The sequence below is a fragment of the Budorcas taxicolor genome, chromosome 12, assembly GCF_023091745.1.
Source record: "Budorcas taxicolor isolate Tak-1 chromosome 12, Takin1.1, whole genome shotgun sequence".
NCBI lineage: Eukaryota > Metazoa > Chordata > Mammalia > Artiodactyla > Bovidae > Budorcas > Budorcas taxicolor.
The window spans coordinates 19,364,226-19,379,766 of NC_068921.1; the positions used below are offsets into that span (position 1 = coordinate 19,364,226).

The 15,541-nt window shown below is 46.3% G+C and overlaps 1 protein-coding gene across 1 annotated transcript in view; it reads right to left on the reverse strand.

The window, feature by feature from the left end:
- The window catches only part of EBPL (EBP like), a 31,361-nt gene extending 16,466 nt beyond the window's left edge, over positions 1-14,895 (reverse strand). Inside the window, 2 exon segments of the mRNA XM_052650333.1 lie at positions 14,729-14,775; positions 14,778-14,895. Coding sequence (XP_052506293.1) covers positions 14,729-14,775; positions 14,778-14,895 — 165 coding nt within the window.
- Positions 14,896-15,541: the final 646 nt, after the last annotated feature.

Consider the following 15,541-nt stretch of genomic DNA (forward strand, 5'->3'; position numbering starts at 1 on the left):
ACACTTTCTTGTAACTAGAGCTATTCTGTTTGGGAAAGATGGCACCCACTGAACATTTTCAAGCACAGGTGGCTGACCCGAGGACATCTGTCTGGACTATGAGACAAGTCCTATTTCAAGGGGAGACTGGGCTACTTGGCTCCTGAACACAGCTCCCAGACAGACGATGGCAGCGTTCTCACTTTCCACATGCGGTACCGGGCATTCCTCTGGATGTGTGGGGCACGACGCACGCTGTGCCCGCCACGGCCTGGGCCAGGGTCTACACTGCGACAGCCGCTCCTTTGGCTGCAGGTGCCCGGATCCGAGGATCAGGAGGGACAAGGAGGCAGTCAGCGCACGGGCTGGCGGCTGGCCTACAAAGCAGCCCTTGCAAAACATCACAACCTGAACAGACCCAAGCTGGGCCCGTGACAACATTCTTATTCTCCGAGAGCACCAATTCCGAAAGAGGGCGTGAATCCAATCTGATTCTGACAATTAATACGTAGGAGAGGCCAGGAGAGGCCCAGAACAAATTGTCACTCTGAATAAAGTCAAGTTACCAGGAAGCAGGTGTAGTCATTGGGTTCGGCTGCCACAGAAAAGTACTACAGATCGGGTGGCTTAAAACCGCAAACACTGAACTATGCCACAGTTCTGGAGGCTGGTGTGCAGGATCAACCTGTGAGCAGGGCCAGTTCCTTCCCAGGGCTGCAGGCAGAATCTGTCTTGTGCCCCTCTCCCTACACCTTCCAGGCATTTGATGGTACTCTTTGGTGCACCTTGGCATGAAGGAGCCTCACTCTGATCGACGCCTTCAAGTTCACATGGCGTTCTCTCCCTGTGTCCCAATTCCCTCCTTTATAAGGAACCAGTCGTTATTGGGAGAAGGTTCATGCTCATGACCTCACTTTAAGTGAGGAAGTATTCTACTGTATTCTACTACTTTCATGGGGATGGCTGTCCCAAGGAGGCAGAGGAGGAGAAATGGGGGATGGGGCCAAGGAGAGGCGTGAATCAGGTATGAGGCTACACTAGTGGGTTTAGCAGCTTAGCAAAGCTGCTTAGGAACAAGCTAACTGATGTCTCGATCTTACACTTGCCCAAAGACTGTATGATCTAGTGCCTCTTTGGGGAGTTCCTCTTGGGTGAGGAAGGAAGAATTTATCCTGTGGTTCCCAAAAACCATTGTCAAAAGTTCATCCGTGGGCAGGGGTGTGGGAGCCGAGTGGGACCCCAGGACCTTACACCTGAGTGGCGTGTGAGGGGCCTGGGGCAGGGGCTGGAAGCAGAAGCTGCCTGGATGGGACCCAGTGAAGCTGGAGTTGGTCGCCATCACGGTGGCAGAAGCAGAGCAAACTGTCAAGGGTCAGATGAAGCCAAGACGATCTGAGAAGTACCTGATACAATCTTGCTATCTCCTGCTGGACGACTGGGACAAAGTAGCTGATGGGACTACAAATGGGGATCACGTTTCTGGGATTTTCAAACACTGGCTTCCCTTGGTTTAGTTGCAAAGTTGTGTCTGACTCTTGTGACCCCATGGACTGTAGCCCGCCAGGCTCCTCTGTCCACGGCGTTTCCCAGGCAAGAATACTGGAGTGGTTTGCCATTTCCTTCTCCAGGGGATCTTCCCAACCCAGAGATCAAACCCGGGTCTCCTGCATTGCAGGCAGATTCTTTACCAACTGAACCACCAGGGAAACTCTTAGCTTCCCTTAGAGCAAGCAGCTATACTTTTCAGGATTCATCCTGGGTAAACACTTAAGACAAGTGTATAAAAATGTACAGAGAACATTCTATATAATTGCCAGCAACTGGGAAAAGCCTGTAAGTCCAACAATTTAGGGTTGGTGAAAAAGATTATACATGAAGTATATTGGAATCCTAAGCAGTTATTTAAATTTATGAGGTATTAATAGTTCAAGAGACTCACACAGATGGTCACTGAACACAGCTAAATGAAAAAAAGCAAGAATGAATAATATGATCCCATTTTTTCAAAAAGGATCCTGAAAAATATTTATATGGATATATATATTCATATAAATTCTGGAAGACTATTTTTAAGAATACTAACAATAATTATCTCTAGGTAATTTTAACTTTTCTTCCTTGCAGATATGTTATTTTTTTTTTACAATTATTGTCGAAATAAATGATTCAAACAAATTTTGTTTTAAAAGACTGTCTGACATAGAAAAAGAACTGACATTTTAACCACTTTTTTTTTTTTTTTTTGCCTTGTGGCATATGGAATCTTAGTTCCCTGACCAGGGATCGAACCAATGACCCCTGCTCTGGGAGGGCACAGTCTTAACCACTGGACCACGAAGGAAGTCCAAGAACTGACATTTTAGATATCTGAGCAATCAGAGGCTTACAATGTAAATGGCAGATGCTGCTAAAAATTAAATGGAAAGAATCACTCTTCCATTCATTCAGTATTAACAAATATTCCAGAATAGCTCCTACAAACCAGGCACCAGGCCAGGTTCTGGAGATAGAAGAAGTCAAAACAGTTACAAATTGTGTTTAGTGTTATAAAAGAAAAAAGATATTTCCCTGGAATATTTTTATTTCAAAGGAAGTAAGTTTAGTTGCACTAAAATTTTTTGAAGTATTTACAGGCTTTCTCCTTTTACAAAAGATTTTAGGTTAATTACAACAAAAACATTCCAGTAAACGGTAAAACATACATAAGAATTTGGATCGGGGACAATAAAAACATCTATATGTAGACTATCTTTTGTTATTATAGAGCTTAAATACGGTTCTGAGCATCCAAGCAGCCAAAGTGAAAAGGAGAATCATTTATTTTGTTCTTGCCATCAGAGAGAAAGAGATCAATTTTTTAAAAAGAAACTAAGCTTCTCCTAGCCCTTATCTGCAAAGGAAATTTCTCATATTGAGTGACATTAATAAATATTAATATTTATATTAATAAATATTATTTTCCACATGAAATAATGAGAAAAAATCTGCTAATCCATAAACTCTGAGAGGACAAGGGTCATCGATTTTGTTTGTATCTACACACAGGTGCCCCAGCAGGCACGCAAGTTTTGTGGAGGGGAGAAGCAGTGTGTCATTCTGAGCTGTGGCTGCGTGGACAGCCATCCCAATTGCTAAGGACCATTCTTCATCATGTTAGAAAACAGACTGAATCCTGATGTGCAGAAGTACGAGGACTGTTTACCACCCTAAATAATGGACAGCGGCTGATTCTGGGAGCTATTCTTTAGGCTTTGACACCCTAAATAGCACCACCAGGAGATTAGATGTGTACCTAAATTTCTGTCTATATGTGTCTATATATCTATCTACCTAGACTTATCATAAGGAACTGGCTTAAGCAATTATGAAGGCTGACAAGTCCCACGACCCGAGGTTGAGTCAGCAAGCTGGAGACCCAAGAGAGCCAATGGAGCTCTAACCCAACCAGAGGCCTGAGAAGAGACGGAACTCAATGGTACAGGTCTAGTCCAAAGGCCGGCAGGCGTGGGACTCAGGAAAAGTCCTTGCTTCAGTTCGAGTCAAAAGGCAGTAAAAAACCAGTGTCCCAGCGTGAATGTCTCCCAGGTAGGAGGCTTTCTCTCTGACTTGAGGGAAGACCAGGTTTTTGTTCCAGTCAGGACTCCACGGAGATCCAACAAGTCCATCCTAAAGGAAATCAGTCCTGAATATTCACTGGAAGGACTGATGCTGTAGCTAAAGCTCCAATACTTTGGCCACCTGATGCGAAGAGCTGACTCATTGGAAAAGACTCTGATACTGGGAAAGATTCAGGGCAGGAGGAGAAGGGGACGGCAGAGGATGAGATGGTTGGATGGCATCACTGAATCAGTGGACATGAGTTGAGCAAACTCCGGGAGATGGTGAAGGACAGGGAAGCCTGGCGTGCTGCAGTCCATGGGGTCGCAGAGTCAGAATGCCAAAGCGACTGAGAAACAGGCCTTCAGTTGACGGTATGAGGCCCACTCGTGTTACAGATGGCATTCTGCTTTCCCAATGTAAATATTAACTTCATCCAAAACATCTTCACAGAAACACCCAGAATAACGTTTGTCCAAATATCTGGGCACCCCATGGTCCAGCAAGGTGACGCACAAAATTAACCAGCATGAACCATTACTCTTAATACACAGCTAAACCAACTGTGATTCACCAGGCTTACCAAACAGCACAAGGACTATAAATTCATTTACCAGAGAGGATATCTATCTTAGAATAAAACTGATGAAGATAACGATGGCAAAAATGGAAAGGAGAACAGGAGCCAGCAACAGACGGCGAAGTAAAAGGCAACTTCAGACCTCATGACGAAGTAGCGGGAGGAAGACAATTTTAGAAAGTCCCAAGATCAGAGGCTGAAGTTACTGCCGTGAAGGAAAGAGCAGATGGCAACGTGAAACGGAAAAGGGCAATGTCCAAAATACACCAATTAATAGGGAGGTAAGCAGCCTCAGGATTTCTTGAAGAAAGACGACGCTTGGGCGTTAAGGCAGAATGAATGGAGAGACTTACAGAGCCCAGATGTTCCGTGACAACCGTCCTGCAGCCTGATGGACAAGCCCGAGTGCTGCTCCGCAGTCATGAAAGGGTGGGAATGGCTAGCCTAGGGGTCTGAGCAGAGGACCAGTGGCAGAGTCAGGCACATCCGATTCCCCTTGGTTCCCTCGGCCGGGCAACACCAGACGACACGTGGGCCCGTGCACAGCTCTGCCGTCCACCCTCCCCTGGACCAGGGTTCTGCTCGCACATGCGCGCAGACCTTTCCACCTTAAACCCCAAGTCCCTGGCTCTTGCCATACCTTTTGAACTTTTCTTTGTAAACAACGAAGAATAAAGGGTGTTGCTCAGCACCCAGCTCTATGCGGATGAAGTCAACAGCCACTGCAGTTGCTGCGCTCCCTGAGAGGAACTTGGGGTGAAATGCAGGATGAGACACACTGTGCTTCAGAAAAACAGGCCCCAGAAATTGTAGGATGCACGTCTCAGGAGGAATTTTCATGAGCCCAGATTCAAGCATCTTCACATATATGGCTGGAGAAGCACTGATATTGTTACCTTGAGATATCTTGTTTTTTTGTGACCAGCAGTGATTTTTTTTATCAAGGACGTGTGCTTGACTGCATGTCTTCCCTAGCCAAAACCCATATATAAGCTCTTCCATGGCAACCCACTCCAGTATTCTTGCCTGGAGAATTCCACGGACAGAGAAGTCCGGTGGGTCAGAGAGTCAGACACGACTGAGTGACTTTCTTCTTTCTTTTCCCCTATCTTCTGGGGGCAGCTTCTTCTGAGCTCCTGAGAGGCTGTCTCCTGGGCCACTCACAGTCCTCAGTAAGGTCCCTGAATTAAAACTTAGACTCACAGACTTCCCTGGTGGTCCTGCGGTCAAGAATTCATCCGTCAATGCGGGGGACATGGGTTCAATCCCTGGTTGGGGAAGACGCCGTGTGCTGTGGGGCAACTAAGCCCACATGCCTAGAGCCCGAGCTCCCCAGTAAGAGAAGCCTGCGCAAGCCAGCTAGAGAGTAGCCCCCGCTCTCTGCAACTAGAGAAAGCCCACGCAGCAACAGAGACCCAGTGCAGCTAAAAAAAATACCTCTATATATTAAATAAATTAAAAAAAAAAAACAACTTACACTCACAGCTCTTAAGTCTGTCCATTTTTCTTCAAGTCAGCACACTCCTGCACTGTCCTTCCTCCCACCACCAAATCTCCTGCAAGTCTGGCATATGCTGACTCCACTTCCCCTCTGCCCCACCTGCTAAGCCCTTGCCCCAGCTGCTGGTGCTCCCATTCAAGCAATGCCAGCTACATCCACTTCCTGACGGCTGGTCCCAAAAGGCTCAGCCTTCACTGTTTTTGAACTTTTTATTTTTGTAACAGTGCTGCACGTTTCATGGTGATCCTGAAATTCCCTTCTTTGGCTCCCAGGACCCAGCACTGTATCTTGTTCTTGGCCTTGCCCCCAAGATCCTTCCTGGATCTTCCTCTTCCTGACTGTTCAATAGCAATATCAAAAGACTCTGCTGTCATCCCCCAGGCTTTTCTCCATTCTGTTTCCTCTTCTTCAGAAGTCACTCTCCCCAGGGCTTCCTACTGTCTCCTCCAGTCCAGGGAGGAACTTCCAACTCTCTGTTCCACCCTGACTCTGTCTCTCCAATGGGTCTCACATTTTCAGCGCCTTCCAACCATTTCCCCTCAGTTACTGGAGTCCCAGATTCACAGTTCTAAAATCAGACTTTCTTGTCCTTGTTAACATTATCAACATTATCCAAGCCGGCCAAATTCTAAACCCCAAGATCATCTCCACTCCCGATGTATAAGTGGTTACTCTGACTCATAAAATTCTTCCTTTCACTTTCCTCCTCATTTTAACTTTCATCACTACCCGAGCTCAGCTTTCTTCTCATTCCTGAAATACTGCAATCGCTTTTAGCTGATCTTCTTGCCCTGAACTATCCTTTCCAATCCACCCTGCATCTGTTAGGAAACAATTTTCCATAAAGATCTTCTATTCTTGCAATGTCTGGCAGGGGTGTCTAAGCACAGTCATTAACACTAATTTAAGAATATTTCTGGTGGTCTCATGGTTAAGAATCTGCCTTGCAGTGCAGAGGATGTGGGTTTGATCCCTGATCAGGGAACTAAGATCCCACCTGCTGTGGAGCAATTAAGCCCAGTGCCGCAACTTCTGAGCCTAAGCACTAACCTTCTACTAAAGCCCATGGGCCCTGGATGCAAATACTGAAGCCCATGGGCCCTGGCGCCCGTACGCCACAACTAGAGCTCATGCACCACAACGAAGATCCTTGGGTGGGGAAGATCCCCTGGAGAAGAGAATGGCAACCCACTCCAGTATACCTGCCTGGAGAACCCCATGGACAGAGGAGCCTGGTGGGCTATAGTCCATGGGGTCGGACTGTCCAAAGGGTTGGACGTGACTGAGCAACTAACACTGCAACTAGAGAAAAAGCCTGCACAGCAACAAAGACCCAGCACAGACCAAAACAAAATTATTCTAAAAACAAAAACATGTAAAAAAAAAATCTATTAAAAAAAAAAGAATATGCATGCAAGGAGACATTCCATAGTAGTAGGGCTTAGAGACCTCTCCTTCCTGAGATGTTTCAGGGTAATGAAGATAAAGATCTTACCTCCTCTTCCTCAGAGATCTGTTTACATTTCTGAGTAAAGATAAGGTCTTTCTCCAGAGAGAAGTAGGAGCAGGTCCCCAGCAGCTCCACAGAAGATGGGAACCTAATTTGGGGGTTGTTCCTCTCCTGTAACGCGCCCCTCCAGCCTGTGCAAGTACCATCTGGCCCTCACTGCCTTGCCCTGTGGAGCTTGGACAATCAACAAGGCTAACTTCACTTGAAGAAAGGTAAAATCTCAGACCCCTTACCCTGTGACTTAACACACCACCAACAAATTATCTTTTGAAAGATCCACTCTGGCCAGCTCACTTTCTTGATTGAAACACTTCCATGGCTTCCTTGCACAGAATAAAACTCTAAGCCTTATCTGTAATCCAAGTTCTCTTTCCAGTTTGTCCCCCTTCTTTATATAAGGGACCTAAGAATTTGTGGTTTTGAGTATCCCACGGGGTTATGGAAGCAATCCACCATAGATGCTGACAGTATAGTCCTCTGTCTCTTTCTCTAAAGAAAGAGAAATCAAAGCCTACGATAATCATCTAGGTCTGCAGATAGCAGCTGGACATGGGTTGCCTGAGTCTTACCCTATGTAAATCTTCTGTTCTAATCAACCTGGACTTCCACATGTTCCCCAAACAGGCATATACACCCTGCCTCCAGCTCTGGCCACGCCTGTGCTCAGTCACTCAGTTGTTTTCAGCTCTTTGCGACCTCATAGACTGTAGCCCACCAGGCTCCTCTGTCCATGAGATTCTCCAGGAAAGAATACGGGAGCAGGTTGCCATTTCCTATTCCAGGGGATCTTCCTGACACAGGGACTGAACCTGGGTCTGTGTCTCCTGCACTGGCAGACAGATTCTTTACCATTAGTGCCACCTGGGAAGCCCCCTGGCCACGCCTAGAATGCCATACTCAGATCACAGATGAGGGAAAACCCATGAAGCACCAGGGCAAGAAACACCCATAGCACCTTTGGAGCAATGGTGAGCCAGACCACTGACTTCTTCATGGATGTCACCATGACCCCCATCAGACAGGAAACCAGCCAGCCCTCCATCCCGGCCATAATCGATGAACTGAAGGCCAGAGCTGCAGCCTCAGGTGACCAGGGTCTGACTGGACATCAGGGAGCTGAACCATCTCTGGCAATGCTTGGTTGAATCTCTGTGCAACAGGGGAGCTCGGCAGTTTATGGTGGCCAACAGACCCAGACAGCTCCTCCATTTGAGAAGTCAAGTCAAAAGGGGTGAGGAGAGGCAGCTCAGGTTCCAGTGGGAAGAAGCGAGCTGGGGTTTCAGACCTCCTTCAGTCTTTCTACTCAAATCTTAGCTCCACCCACATTTCTGGGTATTCTCGCAACAAATTCCCAATCATCTCAATGATAATATGAACATGCATTTGTCTGGTAGGCCTCAACCACTTAAGAGCCCTTCTCACAGTCTCAAAGATATGTGTACCAAGACGCTGGTTGAAGCATTGTGTGTAAATAGTCAACTTAACCAGACATTATTAATGGGCGTGCTTTTGTCTATCATATTTCATTATCAACTGAAAGATACAACCTAATTCCAGAGACATAAAATATCAGGGACTTCCCTGGTGATCCAGTGGCTGTGATTCTGCACTCTCCATGCACAGGCCCCAGGTTCGATCCCTGGTCAGGGAACTAGATCCCACATGCTGCTCAAATAGTTCCAACGCCACAAGTGAAAGACGCCAGGTGCTGCAACTAAGAGGTGGTGCAGTCAGACAAATGAATACATATTTTTTAGTGGTGGTTTAGTGGCTAATTGTGTCTGACTCTTGAAACTCCATGGACTGCAGCCCAGCAGGCTCCTCTGTCCTTGGGATTTCCCAGGCAAGAATACTGGAGTGGGTTGCCATTTCTTTCTCCAGGGGATATTCTTGACCCAGGGATCGAATCTGGGTCTCTTGCATTCCAGGTAGATTCTTTACTGACTGAGCCATAAGGAAGCTCAAATATATATATATATATATATATATATATATATATATTTAAAATGTATATTTTAATATATCAATAAAATAACCCACAGTGGTTATGCCACTGATTGTTGTAACATACAAAAAAAAAAGTGCCTTTTAGAATTAAGGGATTATTGTATGTATTCAAGGTATGTATTCAGGTCCCCGGTGGCTCAGATGGCAAAGAATCTGCCTACAGTTAGGAGATGTGGGAGACACGGGTTTGATCTCTGGGTTGGGAAGATCCCTTGGAGAAGGGAAAGGCAACCCACTCCAGTACTCTTGTCTGGAGAATTATAAGAACAGAGGAGCTTGGCAGGCTATAGACCATGGGGTCACAGAGTCGGACACAACCAAGTGACAAACACTTTCACTTCAAGGTATGTATGGTACGGTACACTCAAACAGCGGGATGTTTTGCAGCTGAGACAGGTAAACAGCACAAGATGGGTCCATGGGTGGTGGTGGGGGGAAAAATTTCCTTCAGAATAAAGGAGGAGAGTGGGGCATACATGGGGCTACACCTCAAGGTGCCAAGTGGAGATGTATCCAGTGCTTCCTGGCAGTCGGTGCTTGAAAAGCAGACTTTAATTTTAAACTAGGTGCTGAACATGTGGGTCTATGTTTTAGTGTTTTTATACCCTTTTTGTGTGTCTAAAATATAATACACTTTAAGTGAGCCTTGTAACCTGTTTTGTTGCCCCTGTTCCTCAGATACCTTGTGTTCAGCAATGGCCTAAAAATTCTTTAGAGACTCCCCTGGTGGTCCAATGCAGGGGGCCACGGTTTGATTCCTGGTCGGGAAACTAGATCCTGCATGCCGCAACTAAGAGTTCACATGCCGCAACTAAAGATCCTGCACGCCGCAACTAAGAGTTCACATGCCGCAACTAAAGATCCTGCATGCTGCAACGAAGACCGAAGATCCCATGTGCTGCAACTGAGACCCCACACAGCAAAAAAAAAAAAATCAATTCTATAAATACAGGAGTTGAGGGAACTGTTTACTGTCTTCAACCTCCACAAGTTGACTATTAGGAAAGAAGGAATTTCGTCATTCCACTCAGCAGTATCTGATACGTGCACATATCCAACTGATAAACATCTGCACCCTAGGCGACAGTCCAAAACTCAGCTCTTTCTCAATATTCCAGTCCTCCCTCAGACAGGGACTGTTTCCCAGGCATGCCAAAACCCACAAATGCTCAAGTCACTTCTGTAAAAATGGTGTAGTATTTGCATATAACTGACAGCATCCCCTAGGCTTTAAATCATCTCTCAGTTCAGTTCAGTCGCTCAGTCGTGTCCGACTCTTTGCGACCCAATGAACTGCAGCACGCCAGGCCTTCCTGTCCATCACTAACCCCCTGAGTTCACTCAGATTCATGTCCATCGAGTCAGTGATGCCATCCAGCCATCTCATCCTCTGTCGTCCCCTTCTCCTCCTGCCCCTAATCCCTCCCAGCATCAGAGTCTTTTCCAATGAGACAACACTTCCCATGAGGTGGCCAAAGTACTGGAGTTTCAGCTTTAGCATCATTCCTTCCAAAGAAATCCCAGGGCTGATCTCCTTCAGAATGGACTGGTTGGATCTCCTTGCAGTCCAAGGGACTCTCAAGAGTCTTCTCCAACACCACAGTTCTAAAGCATCAATTCTTCGGTGCTCAGCCTTCTTCACAGTCCAACTCTCACATCTATACATGACCACAGGAAAAACCATAGCCTCGACTAGACGGACCTTAGTCGGCAAAGTAATGTCTCTGCTTTTGAATATACTATCTAGGTTGGTCACAACTTTTCTTCCAAGGAGTAAGCGTCATTTAATTTCATGGCTGCAATCACCATCTGCACTGATTTTGGAGCCCAGAAAAATAAAGTCTGACACTGTTTCCCCATCTATTTCCCATGAAGTGATGGGACCAGATGCCATGATCTTCATTTTCTGAATGTTGAGCTTTAAGCCAACTTTTTCACTCTCCTCTTTCACTTTCATCAAGAGGCTTTTTAGTTCCTTTTCACTTTCTGCCATAAGGGTGGTATCATCTGCATTATCTGAGGTTATTGATATTTCTCCCGGCAATCTTGATTCCAGCTTGTGTTTCTTCCAGTCCAGCGTTTCTCATGATGTACTCTGCATGTAAGTTAAATAAGCAGGGTGACAATATACAGCCTTGACGTACTCCTTTTCCTATTTGGAACCAGTCTGTTGTTCCATGTCCAGTTCTAACTATTGCTTCCTGACCTGCATACAGATTTCTCAAGAGGCAGGTTAGGTGGTCTGGTATTCCCATCTCTTTCAGAATTTTCCACAGTTTATTGTGATCCACACAGTCAAAGGCTTTGGCATAGTCAATAAAGCAGAAATAGATGTTTTTCTGAAACTCTCTTGCTTTTTCCATGATCCAGCAGATGTTGGCAATTTGATCTCTGGTTCCTCTGCCTTTTCTAAAACCAGGTTGAACATCGGGAAGTTCATGGTTCACGTATTGCTGAAGGCTTGCTTGGAGAATTTTGAGCATTTCTTTACTATCACGTGAGATGAGTGCAATTGTGTGGTAGTTTGAGCATTCTTTGGCATTGCCTTTCTTTGGGATTGGAATGAAAACTGACCTTTTCCAGTCCTGTGGCCACTGCTGAGTTTTCCAAATTTGCTGGCATATTGAGTGCAGCACTTTCACAGCATCATCTTCCAGGATTTGAAATAGCTCTACTGGAATTCCATCACCTCCACTAGCTTTGTTCGTAGTGATGCTTTCTAAGGCCCACTTGACTTCATATTCCAGGATGTCTGGCTCTAGATGAGTGATCACACCATTGTGATTAACCGAGTCGTGAAGTTTTTGTACAGTTGTTCTGTGTATTCTTGCCACCTCTTAATATCTTCTGCTTCTGTTAGGTCCATACCGTTTCTGTCCTTTATTGAGCCCATGTTTGCATGAAATGTTCCCTTGGTATCTCTAATTTTCTTAAAGAGATCTCTAGTCTTTCCCATTCTGTTGTTTTCCTCTATTTCTTTGCATTGATCGCTGAAGAAGGCTTTCTTATCTCTTCTTGCTATTCTTTGGAACTCTGCATTCAGATGCTTATATCTTTCCTTTCCTCCTTTGCTTTTCGCCTCTCTTCTTTTAACAGCTATTTGTAAGGCCACCCCAGACAGCCATTTTGCTTTTCTGCATTTCTTTTCCATGGGGATGGTCTTGATCCCTGTCTCCTGTACAATGTCACGAACCTCATTTCATAGTTCATCAGGCACTCTATCTATCAGATCTAGGCCCTTAAATCTATTTCTCACTTCCAATGTATAATCATAAGGGATTTGATTTAGGTCATACCATACGCACAGAAAACTAGTCAATATAATCACACTAGGACCACAGCCTTGTCTAACTCAATGAAAGTAAGTCATGCCCGCGGGGCAACCCAAGATGGGCAGGTCATGGTGGAGAGGTCTGACAGAATGTGGTCCACTGGAGAAGGGAATGGCAAACCACTTAACTATTCTTGCCTTGAGAACCCCATGAACAGTATGAAAAGGCAAAAAGATAGGATGCTGAAAGAGGAACTCCCCAGGTCAGTAGGTGCCCAATATGCTACTGGAGGTCAGTGGAGAAATAACTCCAGAAAGAATGAAGCGATGGAGCCAAAGCAAAAACAATACCCAGCTGTGGATGTGACTGGTGATAGAAGCAAGGTCCAATGCTGTAAACAGCAATATTGCATAGGAACCTGGAATGTCAGGTCCATGAATCAAAGCAAATTGGAAGTGGTCAAACAAGAGATGGCAAGAGTGAACATTGACATTCTAGGAATCAGCGAACTAAAATGGACTGGAATGGGTGAATTTAACTCAGATGACCATTATATCTGCTACTGTGGGCAGGAATCCCTTAGAAGAAATGGAGTAGCCATCATGGTCAAGAGAAGAGTCCGAAATGCAGTACTTGGATGCAGTCTCAAAAACGACAGAATGATCTCTGTTCATTTCCAAGGCAATCCATTCAATATCACAGTAATCCAAGTCTATGCCCCAACCAGTAACGCTGAAGAAGCTGATGCTGAACAGTTCTATGATGACCTAGAAGACTTTTTAGAACTGCCACTCAAAAAAGATGTCCTTTTCATTATAGGGGACTGGAATGCAAAAGTAGGAAGTCAAGAAACACCTGGAGTAACAGGCAAATTTGGCTTTGGAATACGGAATGAAGCAGGGCAAATACTAATAGAGTTTTGCCAAGAAAATGCACTGGTCATAGCAAACACCCTCTTCCAACAACACACGAGAAGACTCTACACACATGGACATCACCAGATGGTCAACACCGAAATCAGATTGATTATATTCTTTGCAGCCAAAGATGGAGAAGCTGTATACAGTCAACAAAAACAAGACCAGGAGCTGACTGTGGCTCACATCATGAACTCCTTATTGCCAAATTCAGAGTTTAATTGAAGAAAGTAGGGAAAACCGCTATACCATTCAGGTATGACCTAAATAAAATCATCTCTAGCTCACCTTTAATACCCAACCCTATGTAAATACTACATAAATAGCTGTAAATACAGGGTAAATACCATGTAACTAGTTGTGGGTGAGGAGGGGGAGTTGCAGAGGCGGGCAAATTCATCTTGGAAATTTCTGGAATTTTTTTTCTTGTATTTTCTGTCCTCCGTTGATTGAAACCACCGGATAGGGAGGAGAACTGATCGTAGAGACCCTGGCTTCACATTAGCTTTGGGTTTGCCTAGATTTAACCAAGGTCAAATTGGCAAAAAAAGGAAAAAGATATTTTGCCTAGTTTAACAAAAGGCTTTAAGAAGAGTGCGTGCACGGGAAGTGGGGCATTTTCAATAGAATCCCTTAAAAGCAACCCTCCTGGCCATACAAAAAGTGAGTTGAAGTTTTAAGAACAGGTTTCCTAAAGCCTGGCATGAAATAAAGTGCAAGCTTTGGAGTCAGACTAAGTTATTCCAAAAATCACGCCAGCTGTGTGGCACTGTGAAGTCATCTAACTTTGCAGGCTTGTTTCTCTGTAACATGGGGACAATAAGAAGTGACTTATGGGGTGTTAGCAGGTCAGAAATTTTAAACACAGTACTGGGCCTGCATACAGTAGTTACCTAATAAATGGTGATTACTATTTGGAAGCGGGTTTGGGGTTTTGGTTCAGGCCCCAGCGTACCTCATCACCCCTCCCTGCTGCCTCTGAGTCATTCAAACACTCTCAATTATCTTAGACATCTATGTGCAGGTTAAGAAGTCAAGCAAACCAAGGCCTTTCCGCAGCTTACAATCCGACTAACAGCATCATAGAGGGATAACAATGCTCGGCCTTTCCTGGTTTAGTTTTAATCTGGTAGAGAAACTGGCACCACTAGGGAAGCTGCGCTATGGCCTTGGGACCTCGGAGAAGTGCAGTATCTGGCCAAAGGCCACGGGCCTCCAGGTGATTCCCAGGTCTCCCGCCATAAGGCCCGGGGCGGCCAAGGCGTCCCTGGCGTCCGCGTCCTTTCCTGGAAGCTAGAGGGAAGGGTCTCAAGAGAGGCGGCGTCCTTCTGCGTTTTCGGGGCCCAGACGAGGACGCTTACTTACCAGCGCGAAATGCACCAGGGCGTTGAAGCAGAGCCAAGCGAGCAACCGTCCGCCGTCCCCTGCCCCCGGCCCAGGCGCAGGCCCAGCGCGCAGCCCACTGCCAGCAGCGAGGCGCACAGCAGCAGCGAGCCGCCCGCCGAGATGCCCAGCTCCCCGCCCGCGTGCATGCTTCCAGCTCCGATCGCAGACTGCCCGCACCTGGGCTGGGATCTCCCCGCGAACAGTGAGCGGGAAGGCGGGGCTGCGCGGCGAGGAGGCGGGGCTGCGCGGCGAGGAGGCGGGGCTGCGCGGCGAGGGGGTGGGGCGAAAGAAGGCTTCACCCTCCCGCCCCGCTGCCCCGCGGAGTCCCAACGCTGCAGAGCCAGACGTTTTCTCAACTCAGGTTCATGCTCACTAATTTTCTTAACTGCCGAAACCAGACCTATCCCCAGTTCTGTTCACTCAGTCGTGTCCGACTCTTTGCGACCCCATGAATCGCAGCACGCCAGGCCTCCCTGTCCATCACCAACTGCCGGAGTTTACTCAGACTCCTGTCCATCGAGTCAGTGATACCATCCAGCCATCTCATCCTCTGTCGTCCCCTTCTTCTCAGCCTTCAATCTTTCCCAGCATCAGGGTCTTTTCAAATGAGTCAACTCTTCGCATGAGGTGGCCAAAGCATTGAAGTTTCAGCTTCAACATCAGTCCTTCCAATGAACACCCAGGACGGATCTCCTTTAGGATGGACTGGTTGGATCTCCTTGCAGTCCAAGGGACTCTCAAGTCTTCTCCAACACCACAGTTCAAAAGCATCAATTCTTCGGCGCTCAGCTT